The 14638-nt window shown below is 47.6% G+C and overlaps 1 protein-coding gene across 2 annotated transcripts in view; it reads right to left on the bottom strand.

The window, feature by feature from the left end:
- Window positions 1–6207: 6207 nt before the first annotated feature.
- Window positions 6208–14638, bottom strand: part of LOC104259239 (contactin-4) — a 130380-nt gene continuing 121949 nt past the window's right edge. For both annotated transcript variants that reach the window (XM_059823517.1, XM_059823516.1), the window contains 8 exons: window positions 14395–14544; window positions 13185–13255; window positions 11128–11362; window positions 10487–10602; window positions 9849–10035; window positions 9233–9345; window positions 7503–7671; window positions 6208–6308 (listed from right to left, as the gene is read on the bottom strand). In XM_059823517.1, the coding sequence (XP_059679500.1) occupies window positions 6208–6308; window positions 7503–7671; window positions 9233–9345; window positions 9849–10035; window positions 10487–10602; window positions 11128–11362; window positions 13185–13255; window positions 14395–14544 (1142 nt within the window). The remainder of the gene's footprint in view (window positions 6309–7502; window positions 7672–9232; window positions 9346–9848; window positions 10036–10486; window positions 10603–11127; window positions 11363–13184; window positions 13256–14394; window positions 14545–14638) is intronic.

The following is a 14638-nucleotide window of genomic DNA, read 5'->3' as shown; positions in this document are numbered from 1 at the left end:
GTACATGGTACAAGGGCTGTGTAGGAAAAAAAAGTTGTGGAGAAGAACTAATGGCTTTTTTTCTGGCTGACAGCTTAATCTTTTGGATTTTTGTTTTGTTTTAAATAACTCTGACGACTCAAGATGCAAAATGCAAACTGGGACTTGGCACAGCCCTGTGTATGGCAGCAAGGAACCCAGCTGTGGCCCCGGCGGTGACCAGGGCGGGTCAAATACTAGGAAAAGAGTAAAACAAGCTGTAGAGCACCCCAGTGCTGTCATCTCCGGTGCTGCACGGCTACAGCAAATCCATCACGAGAATGGGGACCCACACTTGGCCTTCACCGATACGCTTTGTAATGAAACGGTGCGAAGTCAGCAAATAACCTGAATAACCTCCATGGAAATGCAATTCATTGATAAAGGGAGCGGCTGGCTGTGCCGTGCGCGAGCTGTGAGCCGTGCAGCCAGACTGCTCCTGCGTGGGGACTGCTTGACCAGTGCAACGGCCAGGCCGTGCTACGCGTGGCAGTGTCCCTCTTGTACTGCATGAAGGTACTTACATCTTGTGATTTAAGTCAACATAGTGCCCATTTTGGATGTGGGGAAAAGGCCATCTCAGTTGCAGGACTTTATAAACCCCAAAAGCCTCTGTATGTTACAGGCTATTTAAGACAAGGTTAGTTTGCTTACGCAGCTGATGTACAATTAGTCTTACTATTTTTGTGCATGAAGCTAGCACCTTGCCGTGCTGCTTTTGTATACACAGGTAGCACGTTGCCTTGTTATTTGCATGCACACGGCTGGCACCTTGCTGCCACAGGTACAGCTCCCGAAATCTCAGAGTTTGTGTGCGTGGCAGGTTTTGCAGATGGCCTGGGGTGCTGCACTGGTTGTGTGCACTGCAGGCCCGCGAGGAGCCACATTTAAACCTACAGAATTCACAGCTTGGGAATTGAAAACTATTTTGGGAAATGACTATGAAACACTGCAGAAAACTGACAGGAGTCTCCCGCTCACGAGCCAGCGGCCACTGAAGGCAGCCCTCCGCAGAGCACCGACCCCAGTGCTGAGCGTAAAACCCCTCTGAGCCCCGGCTGGGCACGGCCAGCCCTTAGCACGCTGCCAGCTCTGCCCGTGCTGCACGGCCGGGGGCTGCCCACCCGCACCCCCCCAAGCCTGGACCCTGCTGTGCCAGGCACATGGTGAGACCTGGGGCAGGGAACAGTCCCACTCTCAGATTTTTCCTGTGAAGTTCTGAGATATTGGTAAAAATGTCTACACTCGTGTAGTTTTGCTGCCACATGGACAAAGACACTCAACTAAGGCTGCCTGGATGCCTGCTGCACGCCTCTGCTCGGGCGTTCTGACTGTCCAGCACGCAGAGGAGTCCTTGCTGTTTATTCCTCTCCTGGTTTGTGGAGAGGTATTTTTTCTTCAGGTTACTTTCTTCCTTCTTGTAAGATTTGTACAGTTTGCAGAAGAAAGTGGGCGTTTTTAATATCTTGGTTTCCCTGGGCTTAAACGTTCCCAGTTCTTGGCTGCATGAAGCTGGTGGGGCCGCGACAGCTGATGCCTATGCAGGGATCACGGCGGCCGGCCGAGAGTGCAACCTGGGTGCTGCGAGACCCTGACTTCAATATGAAACAAGAGCTTCACCTGTGTTTGTTACACTCCCTTCTCCCGAATGAAGGAATGCCACAGGGATGGGGGGGCTCTGAAAGTGCATCTCTGCCAACCTGGGTGCTCATCGGAGGCTGCGGGATGGGGGGAGGCACGGGAGACTCGCAGTGGGCGCATTTTCAGTCCAAGGCGCCTTTGCAGGCTCTTGCCTTTGACACCAGCTGGCAGCGCCTGCAAAAGGACAAGAAGGGATCGTTTGTGCTTCCTGGCACAAGAGTTTAAAGCTTAAGCAAGGGGGAAGAAAAATGGCACAAACTGATAAACTTCCTCAACTGCACCTACAAAACAAAGCACAGCCTGGGAACGCAGAGTTTTCAAGTGTACAGTAATTAAAGAAATGCGTCGAGGACCTCGTGGTGCTCTTAAGAGGCTCTCTGAGCTGCAAGGAGATGGGCTCCTCCTCTGTGCACAGCTTCAGCTGCCTTCAGGTGGTTTTGAAAATCCAAGCCCAATACTGCAACCTGTTTGTCTTCACTCTTGTTCTGGCTTAAATGAACCGGGTTTGAGGCAGCGTCGGTTTCTGTTTGTGATTTGCTTACTTACATTGCGTAATCCACCGAGGGAGTTACCAAATAAACCTCCTGCCTGAAACCACTTGAAGAAGCCGGGCTTTGACCTCTCTGCCTGCGGACCACAAAGCTCCCCGGTTCTTGCAGAGTCCCTCCTACTTTCAAGAAACCTCCTGTCCGTCGAGCTGGCCAGAGGTGAGGCTAAGCACATCAACAAAGAATAAAAAGAAAGATTTGACCCAGCAAGTAAATTGTCTGGAAAGTGCTGAACGTAATGGAGTTCCCAGGTGCTACAGACTAAAAATAATTATAATAAATGAGTCAGTTCTCATCTGGGTGAAATAGCATGGCTCCATCAAAATTAATGTAGCTCATTAATATAACAATGTTTGTGCCTCAGATGTCTCTCCTGCATGTGATTTTAATGGATTTGAGGTGCCCAACTTTAACAGTCTAAAATCAGAATTTCATTAGTAAAATCCTAAAAATGAGACTAAAGAGAATTCATTTACTGTAATGTATTTTATGTCACGCCTTCAAGTGGCCTAATAAATAAGATTTCTAAAAATAGTTTCATTCCCATTAATGGCAAGATACTGCAGAGATTAATGCAATATATTTTATATTCTGCATTTGAACTGTACCTTTGGCCACGTGAAAGCGTGCGTGTGAATGCTCAGCACTTACTAGCGCAGGCAGCGGCAGCCTCAGGCAGCCTCAGCATCCGGGGCGTGCGGGCAGAGAGCTGGGGGGCAAAAATAGGCTTTTGCTTTTCTGTATCGCTGATAAGGATGAGCATCACGGGAAAACAACGCCAACAACTGCAAGGAGCCGGTGATGATGAGAAAACCCCTGCGGATGTTCATCTGATCAGCAAGGGCAGGTCAGGTCCTCGGGAGGACGAGTTCCCTCAGCGACGGGCAGGGCTTGACGGCTTTGAAAGCCGGCAGGTATGCGTTACGCTCTCTCTAGTAAATGAAACGGAGCTGGTGTAAAGCAGCAGTAGCATCTTCATTTACCCAGCCAGGCCGTTGGTCCAGCCCTTCCTGGCAGCTCAGTGCCGCCTTGTGCAGGTGTGCGGTGGGGGAACCTCACCTGTACGACACCCGTGTAGGATGAGGAAAGCAATTCCTGGCAGAGCTGCCTCCTCACAGTCATTACACTCGGAGCAGTCATTATTTCAGGCAGCAGGAGAGAAGAGGGAGCACGTTCAGGACATCCCGGGCAATTTGCTGTCATTGCCACGTGCCGATCGCAAGCTTCGCAGTGGGGAAGATGCAAAGAGGACAGGGCTGTGTGTCACATTTTGCCACTCTTACGCCAGGTCACACCCCCGGTGAAGCTATCTATCCCCAAACTCCTCGATCAGAGTTAGGAGTTTTGTGCCTGGCGCACACAGAAGTATTTATTCTGAATTTTCTTTTCTTGAAATCCAGCTGCAAACCCAGTGCGTTCCTCCTGCTGCAGCTTTTCCCCGCAGGAGCGTGCCCCTCACTCGCCCCTAGAGACGACAATTTTAAATTTGCTTTTTAGGAACTGAATGGTGTTACCGGCCCATTTTGGTTTTAAGCTTCACTGATTGCAAAGCGCAATATTGCTCCTTTGAAACGCAGAGCACAATCGTACAACTCTTGCGCTGCCACCCTTAAAAATCAGAATTAGAAAAGCAGGTTTGGCGGATTTAGCAATTTCCAACAGCACTCCCCAAAATCCTCAGAAACCCCCGGGGATAACCGGAGAAGCGGTGCTGTACCTGGTGGGGGCTTTGCTCTGGGTGCAGGGTCAGCGATGCTCTGCTCTTCTCCTGCCCACTGGCCCCCAGCTCGTGCGTGGAGCTGCTGCTGCCTACCCTGCTCCCGGACGGCTGCGATGGCCGCGGTCGGTCACCAGGACGGCGAAGGCCAGTTGGGTCTTTTTGTCCATTTTTTCCTTTCTTTCACTCCAAGCTTCCCAAGCGGTAGCAGCTCCACTCCGACAGCACCAGCCCACGTAAGCTTGGAAAGGTCACGACTCCACGTAAATAGACATTATCACCCCAAATTCACCCATGCAGTTTTTTTTTTTTGCCAGTTTTGGAAGCAGAATTAGACCAGAGATGTATAAATACATTTTTTTTTTCTGCCTCCACAAAGTTTTGACTTAAACCAGCTCTTCTTCTGCATCTTCACGCCAGTGACAATCCCAGCAGGCGCTGCCTATTGCCATGGGGAGATTTGTCACTGGGTAGAACATGGAGAAAAAACGCTCCTGGAAGACAGGTATCTTTACAAATGACAGAATATTTATTACCAATACCTTTAAAAAAAGATTACATCTGCTAGATCACTGATAAATATCATTTACACTGGGGAGAAAACTACAGCAGCTTTTTTTTTTTGTTCCATTTTTCTTGGTTTTGTGGTTTTTTTGTTTTTCCCTTTTTTTTTTTTTTTTTACATAGAAGTACCCATATCAAACTAAGAAAGGAACACAGCTTGAAGTACTGACAATATTTCTCTGGTCAACACCCCTGACTTTTACACAAGTGGAATCCTGATTATGAGTTACTGAATAAATATATTTAGAAGGTCTAAAAGTTAACTGTATTATTTTGTAAGCAAAAAAGACAAGTTACAGGCAAATTCAAGCTATCAGGAAAAAAAATAATAAACCACTGCAGCGCATTTAAACTGGAAAATTTTATAGAAAATTCCGTTGCCTTTTACTAGCGTTATCCCATCTGAGTGAACTTACAAAATTACCCCGTAGTAACAAACAGTCCTTCTCTTAAGAAGAATTATTTTGCTGTGGATATTGTCGTTTTCCGGCATGACTCTATTTTGCCTTCAGGCATCTGCGAAGAGTTTCGAAAGAAACGCAGACTTCCCAGCAGAGAACTACCGGGAGATCCCACCTCCCCGCGACACCCTGCACCTCCGTGGGAGCCCCGGCTGCCGCGCGGTGCTCCCCGAGGCACAGCACACCTCCTCTGGCGCTCTCGCTTTGGACCGGATTTCCTAAGCGTCTTCTATATAGTGGAGTTACGAGGGATGATGAGTTATGTTCCAATGCATGTGGAAAGCAAGCGCGTCTTCGGACAAGGAACCCAGGGCAGCTTTACGTCTCGGAGTCGCTGTATTCTGATTTCCTTGGAATAAAATCCCCCAAAGCGAGGTGGATTTAGCTGGGTTTGCACCCGAAGGTGAGAACTGTGTCATTCGCTCGCGCCTTCGGGTACCTGGCCCTTCTTGTCACTAGAGGCAGAGATCGCATCTTTGCAGTGTCTTCATTCCTACCCAATTTAATGCTAATTATGATAAAGACAAAGCTATTTCAAGCCAGTAAAAACGGACCCTTGCTGCATGACGCCAGAGTGTTAGCTACATGTCCTGTAGTCCACAAACAACCAAAATTCATGGTTTTTTTCAAGATTAGAGTGTTCTTACTATTTCGAGTTTGTCTTGCTTAGACCTCTGAATAAAATGTAACATCTTGTGTGTTAAAAGCACTTGATTTAACACAAGAATCATCGTAACTGCCATTTCAATACAGCCACATTACAAACCCCATCTGGACCAGTTCTGCCTTGCGCAGCCTTGTAAAACCGTACAGTAAAGTTGCAGCCAATTTACCAAGAACAACTTTGAACTCTCTGTCATAAAGGAAAAAATCCCAAACAATATTTTCATGATAATGTCATTCATAGCATTTTATAGCAGAGGAAAAATTAATATCTACATCGTATGTTAACTTTAAAAAATTCTATAAAACACTAAATATATAATAAAAAATATGCATATAAGGACATATGTAAACTGCTTTGGTAACATCATATTACAGATGTTTTCAGTGCATTGCAGAGTTTCCAAGGAAACTTCAGACAAAGCTATATTTGCTTTGAGGAAGTACTGTATAATGCCATTCCTAAAGAAGCATAAACATTTTTCCAGTAGTAAGATGTACTCAAACCACAATATTACTTAGTACTGGGTGTCTTCAAAACAACTAGCTAAATGTTGCTTATATTATAAACAAGAAGTCCTTTATGTCATTTTTGTCATAAACTGGACCGAGCTGTGAGCGATATCATTATTGTGCTGATGGCTGACAGGGTACAGGCATTGGAGGTCGAAGAGCCGGATCCTCTCGCGTAGGCATCTGAGCAAAGGAGAGAGGGGGAGAAGATAAGCCGACGGTGAAGAGAGCAACGGTCGTTAACCCAAACCTCTCCCCCAAGGTTTTAATTCCGTTCCCTCCGACGAGGCGCGGTGGTGCCAGGAGCGAGCTGGCTCCCGGGAAGGCCGGAGCCCAGGCGCGGTCCCCTCCTGCTTCAATAACCTCCTGTTCACTGGGTTTCACCTCTCTGACTGAATTTTTCGTTTAACTTAAATTCCTGCCGCTGTTGTGTTGAGGCTACTTTCACAATTATATTACTTCATGGCCTGTTTACTTAGGATTTTACTTTTTCCACAGTTGCACTATATTCAAGCTGTTACTTACGGCAGCAGCCCGGCACAATCCATGTCCTGGAGGAGCTGCATACCTCCTCTGCGGCCCGCTGCGCTGAGCCAAATAGGAACTGGCATGTGTTCCTGCTCTCCTTCGCTCTCCTGTGTCTGCTGATTAAATTCCTCTGTATGGTTTATATAGCCACACTGTGCAGCTATGGTGGAGATAATTCTGATCTCACCCAGGGTTTTTTTACATTGCTGTAATTTTAATGCCACATTCCTGCATTGCAGAGGCTCCTGATTTAATGCAGCTTATAAAGTGTGGCATTATTAATGGAAGATGGGACATGGAGATTTTGCAAAAGCAATGTTGTGCAATAAAATACTCTCTTTTCTGTTTGTTCTTCTACACAACCTCATTTCCCTAAATAAATATTTATGCATCCAACACACAATGGAATATGCCTATACAGTAGCCTTATAAATTTAAAAGCCTCTGAACACTGCATTTTGTATTTTGTTATAGTGAATTGCAGTAAAACAATATATTCAACATATATATGAGTATAGAAGTAAGAGAGTGGAAAGTGTCTAGAAATCTTAAATACAAATGTAACTACTTATAGTTTAATCTTGACTCAGGATGTAATCAGAAGCACCGGTCCTGGGTAAGTCTGAGTTTCAGCTCCCTGCCTGGGAGACGGCCAGAGCTACAGCTTGCCCCTGCTCAGCTGCAAGGCTCTGGTTCGTCCCCGTTTGTAGACGCGAACGCTGACCGGGGTGAATCAGGTCTGCCCTGCCAGCGGGCAAGCAGGAGAGGGGCTGGGGATGCTGGCTCCCCACGGCTCGGTGGCGGGCAGCAGCAGAAGCGGGCACCAACCCTGGTTCCTCCCGTCCTTACTTGATATCTTTGGAATTCGGATTTGTTCGCTGCTGCTGCCGTCGCCCCCGTCGCTGAACGGCTTTATCTCTATGATATAGTCCTCGTTGAATGGCAGGGAGAGCTCCACGGAGGTTTTATTCGTTTCTATTACGGACGTGCTGCTCTGCCTGTTCCACCTGTACAAAACCTGCAGCAAAGGGGAGGGAAGAGGAGGCAGAAACGGCAGAGATGACCATCGCCCTACGGGCGTCCAGATTCACTGCTGCTCTTTTCCTGCCTCTGATGCCCAGGCACAAGCCCTGGTCACAGAGGGGCCATTCGGACCCCCGCAGGGGTTTTTGCTGGGGACCCACACCAGCACAGCGGTGACGGTGCCCGGGTGGGGCGGTGACACTGGGAGGAGGGTGATGCCGATGGGCAGCACCAAACACACCCCTGGTATCTGGCAGAGCCCCTCAGCGGAATCTTTAGCTTGATCAAGCTAAAATAAACCCCAAGACTTATGCAGAGAGGCCAAAACTTCTTACTACGTTGAAGGTACTTCTTACTACTGAGTTGGGGTATTGGATGCAGTGCCACAAACGGCTTCCCAGAATAAATGGCTTTTTTGAACTACTAATTTTGATCACAAATCGTGACATAAAATATAAGCTATCCAGGAAAAAAGAAGGAAAATGGGAAACGTTTTGCTGTGATTCTGGAAAGAAAGCAATCTGGCTGCGTTATCCTGACAGAAAGTTAAAAGAGGACTTTTTAGAAAACTGATAGACGGAGTTTGCTTTTTCAGGGTGACGAGTCTCTCCCACCCTCTTTCAATTGACTTCTTAATTTGCATTTCAAACCTAAAATATGTAGTGAAAAGTTGGTCCAAACTGCTGAGGTTCATCTGAGGTTTTGACTAAAAGCCCTGAGGAATTACTTATTTTTGACAATCTGATACAGTGCACCAAAGATACTTAAAAGCTGGTGCAGAAATTCAGGAAGGCTGGCACGGGCTCGTGAAGCTGACGCCGCTGGCATTCCAGATTGTGAACAAAATATGAAGCATGTCCAGGTTCTTCATCATTTCAAGCTCTGGTGGAAAACGTTTGCACAACTCAACCCTCAAGGCAATGGCTGGCAATTGCACACCAATGAATGTCTTCTTTGGGCCAAATTAAACCCTTGTGTAAGGTGATAGAGCTGAATTCTTCCCAAGATTTCTCTCTAGTTAAATTACACCCTATTAAAACTGCCACTAATGAGGATTCTCTTTCTCTTCCTTTTGGCTTTGCTTTCTGAAGAAAATGGGAGCTATTAAAAAAGCATTTTATTTATTTGCAATTAAGGAGTCAACTACGGCCTTTCCACCCAAGGCAGGAGAGCAGTCCTGCAGGTGGGAGCTTCAGGGCGGAGGAGCAGGTGAAGGTCCATGGGCTGAGACCCGGACGGGTGCTCCCAGGGGTGAGCATCGCTGGGGCGAGGGCAAGCAGCCAGCAGAATGTGATCACTCTACATGGGTATGGCCTCTGTTTCTGGAGGAATGCCCTAGTTTTAACCTGGAAAACCATGGAAGTACCATGAAAATGCGTTGTCTGGTCTTGCTATAAACCCCAACTTGACGCTGGATTCATGGAAATGCTCCCTATAGCCCAGGATCAGAATCCAGCGACAACTGAGGCTTAGCGAGGACTCCCTGCAGGACAGGGGGGTGAGGGCAGTGGTGCAGGGCAGTGCTGTCCAGCTGCCTCTGCTGACAAAATACTCACTTTGTATCCTCTCACTTCTGACTCGTTGTCCAGCGCTTTCACTTGGTCCCAGTTCAGTATGATCTTGGAGTCGGATGAATTCCATATGATGTTCCCGGGGGGCTGACTCGGTGCTATACCAAAATATACACCGCACTGTATTACTAAGGAGCACCGTTTCCCAGTTGGGTCCCTCCCAGTACCAACGTGGCTTCCACCACTATAGCTGAGTGTGCCCAGAGCCCTGTCGCTCTGGAAAGCTAATGAGCTGTTTCACTGATCTGTGTCCTCAAGGTCACAGGAGATGTGACACAACACAGTGCTCTAAATGAAAAAAGGATTCAGTCAGTTGCTTAACATGCCTGAGACCAGAAGAAAAAAGCCCTCTTGAATGATGAGATAAATATTTAATTTTCCTGCACAGCTGTGATTTCAGTTTTGCATGCTCTGCTTACTTAACACAGGGAAAAGCCTTTAAAAAAAAAAAAAAAAAAAAGTCTGGTAAGCCTTGTGCACAAAAACCCGGCAAAGAAAAGTCTGACAGCTCCTCCAGACTGGAGAAAGCTTGAAAATGAGAGAGGGAATAGCTGGCAGAAACCCTCCCAGGCAAAAGCCCCCCGTCCCCACAAACACTCACGTGGCTTTTTGGTTGTGACATTGACTGCGGCACTGGAGGGGCCGGTCCCAGCCGTGTTGTACGCCCTGACTGCCAAGTGATACAGCGCATTGCCTCTCAGGTTGGTGACTTTTGTAGATGTTTGATTTCCAACCGTTCGAATCCTTTTCGCGTTTTCTTCCTTTTCGTCGTGTCTCCAACACCTGACCTGAGCAGCAGAACAGGTACGTGTTTACCTCCAGCTACGGGCTGGCAGCACCCCCGTCATTTCCAGCACTAATTCCAGCACTTCTGCCCAAAGTGCAAGTGCCACAGGGACAGATCCTGCACCCTGTTACATCCCTTCTTGTTCCTTGCTAGAAATCGGCATGGCTGCAGTGCTCCCTCCCCAGGCGCTGCCTGGCCGTGGAAGCACATTCACGCAGCTTTCCCCCAGCAAGCTCTGCTCTCCATTTTCAGCCACATTATATACAGAAAAATGTATATTTGTTTACCATGTGAGAGCAACCTGTGTGTACTAAACAGACAGAAGTAAAAACGTCCCAGGAACCCACCCACCCCATGGCAGGCAGGAGCAGCACCACAATGACTGTCCATGATGTGTCTCCTCATCTCCTCAACGCTTAGTACTGAAAGGATGCTGTGTTGTGTTTCCATACCTCATATCCCTGTATTCTTCCTTTATGCTGGTTCTCCCGAGGAGGAGCCCAAGAAACTTCAACGTCTGAGGCAGAAAGACTTCTGGCCAAAACAGTGGTTGGGGCTCTCGTTGGCTCTGGGTAGAGGAGTTAAAAATAAAATTAAGAGTTTTCAATTTTTTGTCCCAAACTTCAAGGGATTTATTTTCTTCGTTGCATGAGAAAAGAGGCATGCCACCAAAACAAACTTCCACATTTCAAAATGATGGCCTGTCAGCCTGTGCCAGACAGCACCGCTCCTCTGCCTAAGAAATAATAAGATGACATTACTAAACTCAACCCAGGATACCATGTACTGTAATTAGGACAAGAGGGAACATTTTCTAATCAGTGGACATTAATTCATACTAAATCTCAGCGGAATTCTTTCCAGATTACATATTACTTTTCCATTAATATCAAAAGATTTCATTACGATTAATGTTATTTTAATGACTATCAAAAGAATTAATCACGGCTCGCCATTTATTATAAATCAGAGCAAGGATTAGGTATCAAAGGATATGTCAAGGTGGATACCAAACCCTTTCAGACCCGATCAACCTCCCCGCATCCACTGGCTGTGAGGAGGGAGAGGCGGTGGGGTGGGCTCGTGGCTCTACCTTCCTCTGCCGAGTAGACGACCGTCACGGGGCTGAACGACCCTTCCCCCTTGTTGTTGTAGACCCCCACTTTAACTTCGTAGGGGGAGAAAGGCGGCAAAGTCTCGTTGCGGAAGACGTATCTGGCGGCATCCGGGGAGGCCACGACAGTCTGCATCCAGCTGACGGTGCCGAAGGGGCGGAAGGCCACCACGTACCCGAAGCCCCCTCCGTTCTGCAGCTCCTCAGGCACTGTCTGTGGGCAGGCAGACCGCGGGAGAAAGGGCACTTTCAGCAACGGCATGCGTTTATCTCTCCATCTGCATGCTGGCTATTGCTCTCAGTCCTTCTAAAGCTACTGTCCTAAATAGAGCATTAGAGACAAGGAAGCAGCTGGAGTCCTACTTCACACCTAACCTGAATTCATCCCATCCCATCTGTGCTGGAGCCTTGCTATTCCACGAGCTCCCTGTAGCCAGGGGGAAAGCAGCATCTCCGGAAGACACTTTGCCTAACACTTAATGCATCTTTGTAGGTGCCCACCTTCCTTCACTGACTAGATGGAGCCTCCAGTATCGATGTGAGCAATTTTAGCCACTGCAGTGACTAAGAGGCTGAGGTTTGGCAGGGTAAACCAAGGACATGGTTCCTGCTTTCCCAATACATGTGCAGCTGCTCTCATGTCTTTGGAATTGCACGCGAAGCCCTGAAGACCATATCCTGGCAATGTCCCAGCCAGCGTGGGGCTGGTGGTCCCTCGCTGGCCCATTGCTACGCAGTGACCCAGGCCAGGTCAGCCAACTATCCACATCCCGTATGACATGACCTGTTAGAGACCGCGATGGCCGGGAGCGACTTGTCACAAACGTCATGGAGAAGGGCAGGGAAGTGCTAGGTAACAGCTAGAAGAAACAATCTGTCACCTCCAGATCCCTTCTGGACACACTAACACTGCCTACTCTCAGGCTTGCAGCCCCCTAAAAGCTGCATCAAAACCCAAAGCTTCACTGTTTTAAAATAATCTGTAATTATGGGCCACTGTCCCACAGATATCCATGGTGCTTAAGCACATGCAGGGGTTACTTTTGGTGACTGCTTCTTACTCTGTATTGTAAGGCTCAAAAAATACACCAGACCATAAAGAAAAGGCCTCTGGACATTTAACAGAGTAAACTGACTGTTCTGTCAAAATACAAATTATATTTTGTGCAAATTACGACTCAAAGTCACGGCTGACGTTCTTGCCATGTGTGTTTTTGAAACATATTGCAGTATCTTTAGGAGACATGGCGTAGCTAATTAGTCCAACGGAGGAGGAAATTTAGCACATTGAGCTGTGTGGTAAGGACAAAAACCCATTTATAGTTTTTTAATAACCTTAAAAATATCTCTGGCGATTCATTCTGCCAGCTGGGTCAGAAATAGTGCTAAGTGGAAGTGTTAGCATGTCTAGTGAAGTTCATTATTAGGAAAAATATGCAAGCTGCATCACAACATAACATGAAAATATGAGCAGACAAATGACTAAAGTTCTAACCCCGACTGCCTTAAGGAATATTAAACATTTTTCATCTCTGTATCTCCTCTTGCTGCCTTTCATTAGCAGCAAGGAAAGCCAGCACGCAATGCGCTGTGCCAGCTCTTAACTATTTGCTGCCACGTAACCCGGTGCAGGAATAAGGGCTGAAGGCTAGGAGCCAGCCACAATTCTCAGCCAGGCCAGGACGTGCCAAGCCTGGCCTCACAAACTCTGCTTTATCCCTCAGGTGGTTTCTGCCCATCCACATTTTGCCATACACGTACGGACGGGCTCAGAGCTCGGGTCGAAGCAGCGATGCGCAGCCTGTTCCCCACGGTCCCCTGCACAGCACTTCTCTGCTGGCCTCCTCGCGTGGGGGCCTGGGGCGGGCGATGGGGTGCAGCTCAATTTTAATACCTGGGCTATTTTATCACACAATCTGGGCTTTTTTTGCCACAAACTGTTTGAAATCTACAGAAGCTCCACTGGGGTCTGGGGTGAAAGGGCGCATCTAGATCAGGTCTGTATTAATTTTCCTCTCGGTTTGAACTCCACTTACCTCCCAAGTAATGACCAGCTCAGACTTGCTCCCTCCGCCACCACTGACGTTAGCCGGGGTCACTTCAGGAACTGCAAAAATAGATGCAGAAGATGCACATGGCGACTTTGAAACCAGAAAAGTGTGTTGAAATGAAACAGACCTAGGCAGCAACAGGACTCTGCTGGCCTCTCCCTGCTGGGTACCAGAAATGCTATTAGGAAATGACTAATTTGCCATGGCAAACAGCACATTAAAAGTATGTCAATAATAGTATATTAAAAATATGTCAATTAACTTGTGTATTCAGACACTAATTGTTTAGTTTAAACATTTATCTTCCATAAAAAAGGGCTTTTATTTATTTTCATATTTCATATTCTGTTCCATTACAGGCTAAAACAGAACAGAGGAGCCACGTACCAGGGGTTTCCCATAACTGAGGCACATATCCCTGCAGCCACCATGCTGAGCCTACGCCTTGCCGTGACCCCTTTCTGCCAGATCAAAAGACAGGGGCAACATCAAGGAGCATTAAAGCTGTCAAGGCTTGTAGCTTGTGCTGAAATCCCTGAACACAGGCACTACCGCAGATCACCGTTAAGCTCTGCCTGCAGCTGCTGGAAGACAGTGTGGTCCCAGGAGGCAGTGGTGTGTCTGGGAGAGGGTCACAGAAGACAGACCTTCAGCAAGCCCATGAAATAATCCGACCCAGGGTGGCTGCTCCAACACTGATGGCCCACAGGGTGAGCTCCAAGTTACTCCAAGAACCACGGCAGCCCGCAGCATCAAGGGCCGGCCGACTCTCCAGCTGTGAAGCTCAAGCTCCTGCTCTCAAGGTGCTGCAGTTTGTGCTCCAGAGTTCCCATCACATTGATCATGGGAAACCAGAGGGACTGCTCTCAGAGTTCATCTCTCTCATCAATGGATACTGGGCAGTATTTTCCAAAAAAACCTGCCCAAATACTTTTTTTTTTGGAAAATCATTGCTTTCTGCAGGAAAAGGGGATGAAGTCTTCCTATACATCCAGGAGTCACGGAGTGAGCGCAAGAGCCCATCAGGAGCTCCACAACTTCTACTGCCTGTTCTGTGCATACAAATAACATACCATGACAGAGAGGAGCAATGGGTGCAGAAAGCGCTCCACAGCTTCCTCCAGTGCAACACATCCGCTAGCACTGATGAGCATTTATTCAGTAAGACTTAACTCAGCTGCCCGCCACTACTTACGAGCTTCTTCAGTTCTTCGCTTCTCTGAAGGTCTGCTGGGTTCTCCAATCCCAATCAGGTTGGCAGCCACTACTCGAAATTCGTACTCGACCCAAGGGTTCAAACCCACCACTGTCGCTGTGAACGTCCTGCCATCGATGATCTCTGGAACTGGGAGACAGCCACAGGTCAGGAACGCAACGAAAACCACTAAAAGCATGAAAGTCTGCTGAGAAAAGGTCATTATCTGATACCCTCAGAAGTG

Source organism: Gavia stellata, chromosome 12 (genome assembly GCF_030936135.1).
Source record: "Gavia stellata isolate bGavSte3 chromosome 12, bGavSte3.hap2, whole genome shotgun sequence".
Taxonomy (NCBI): Eukaryota; Metazoa; Chordata; class Aves; order Gaviiformes; family Gaviidae; genus Gavia; species Gavia stellata.
Note: the sequence above shows the minus strand (reverse complement) of the source record. Positions and strands in the feature narration are given on the sequence as shown.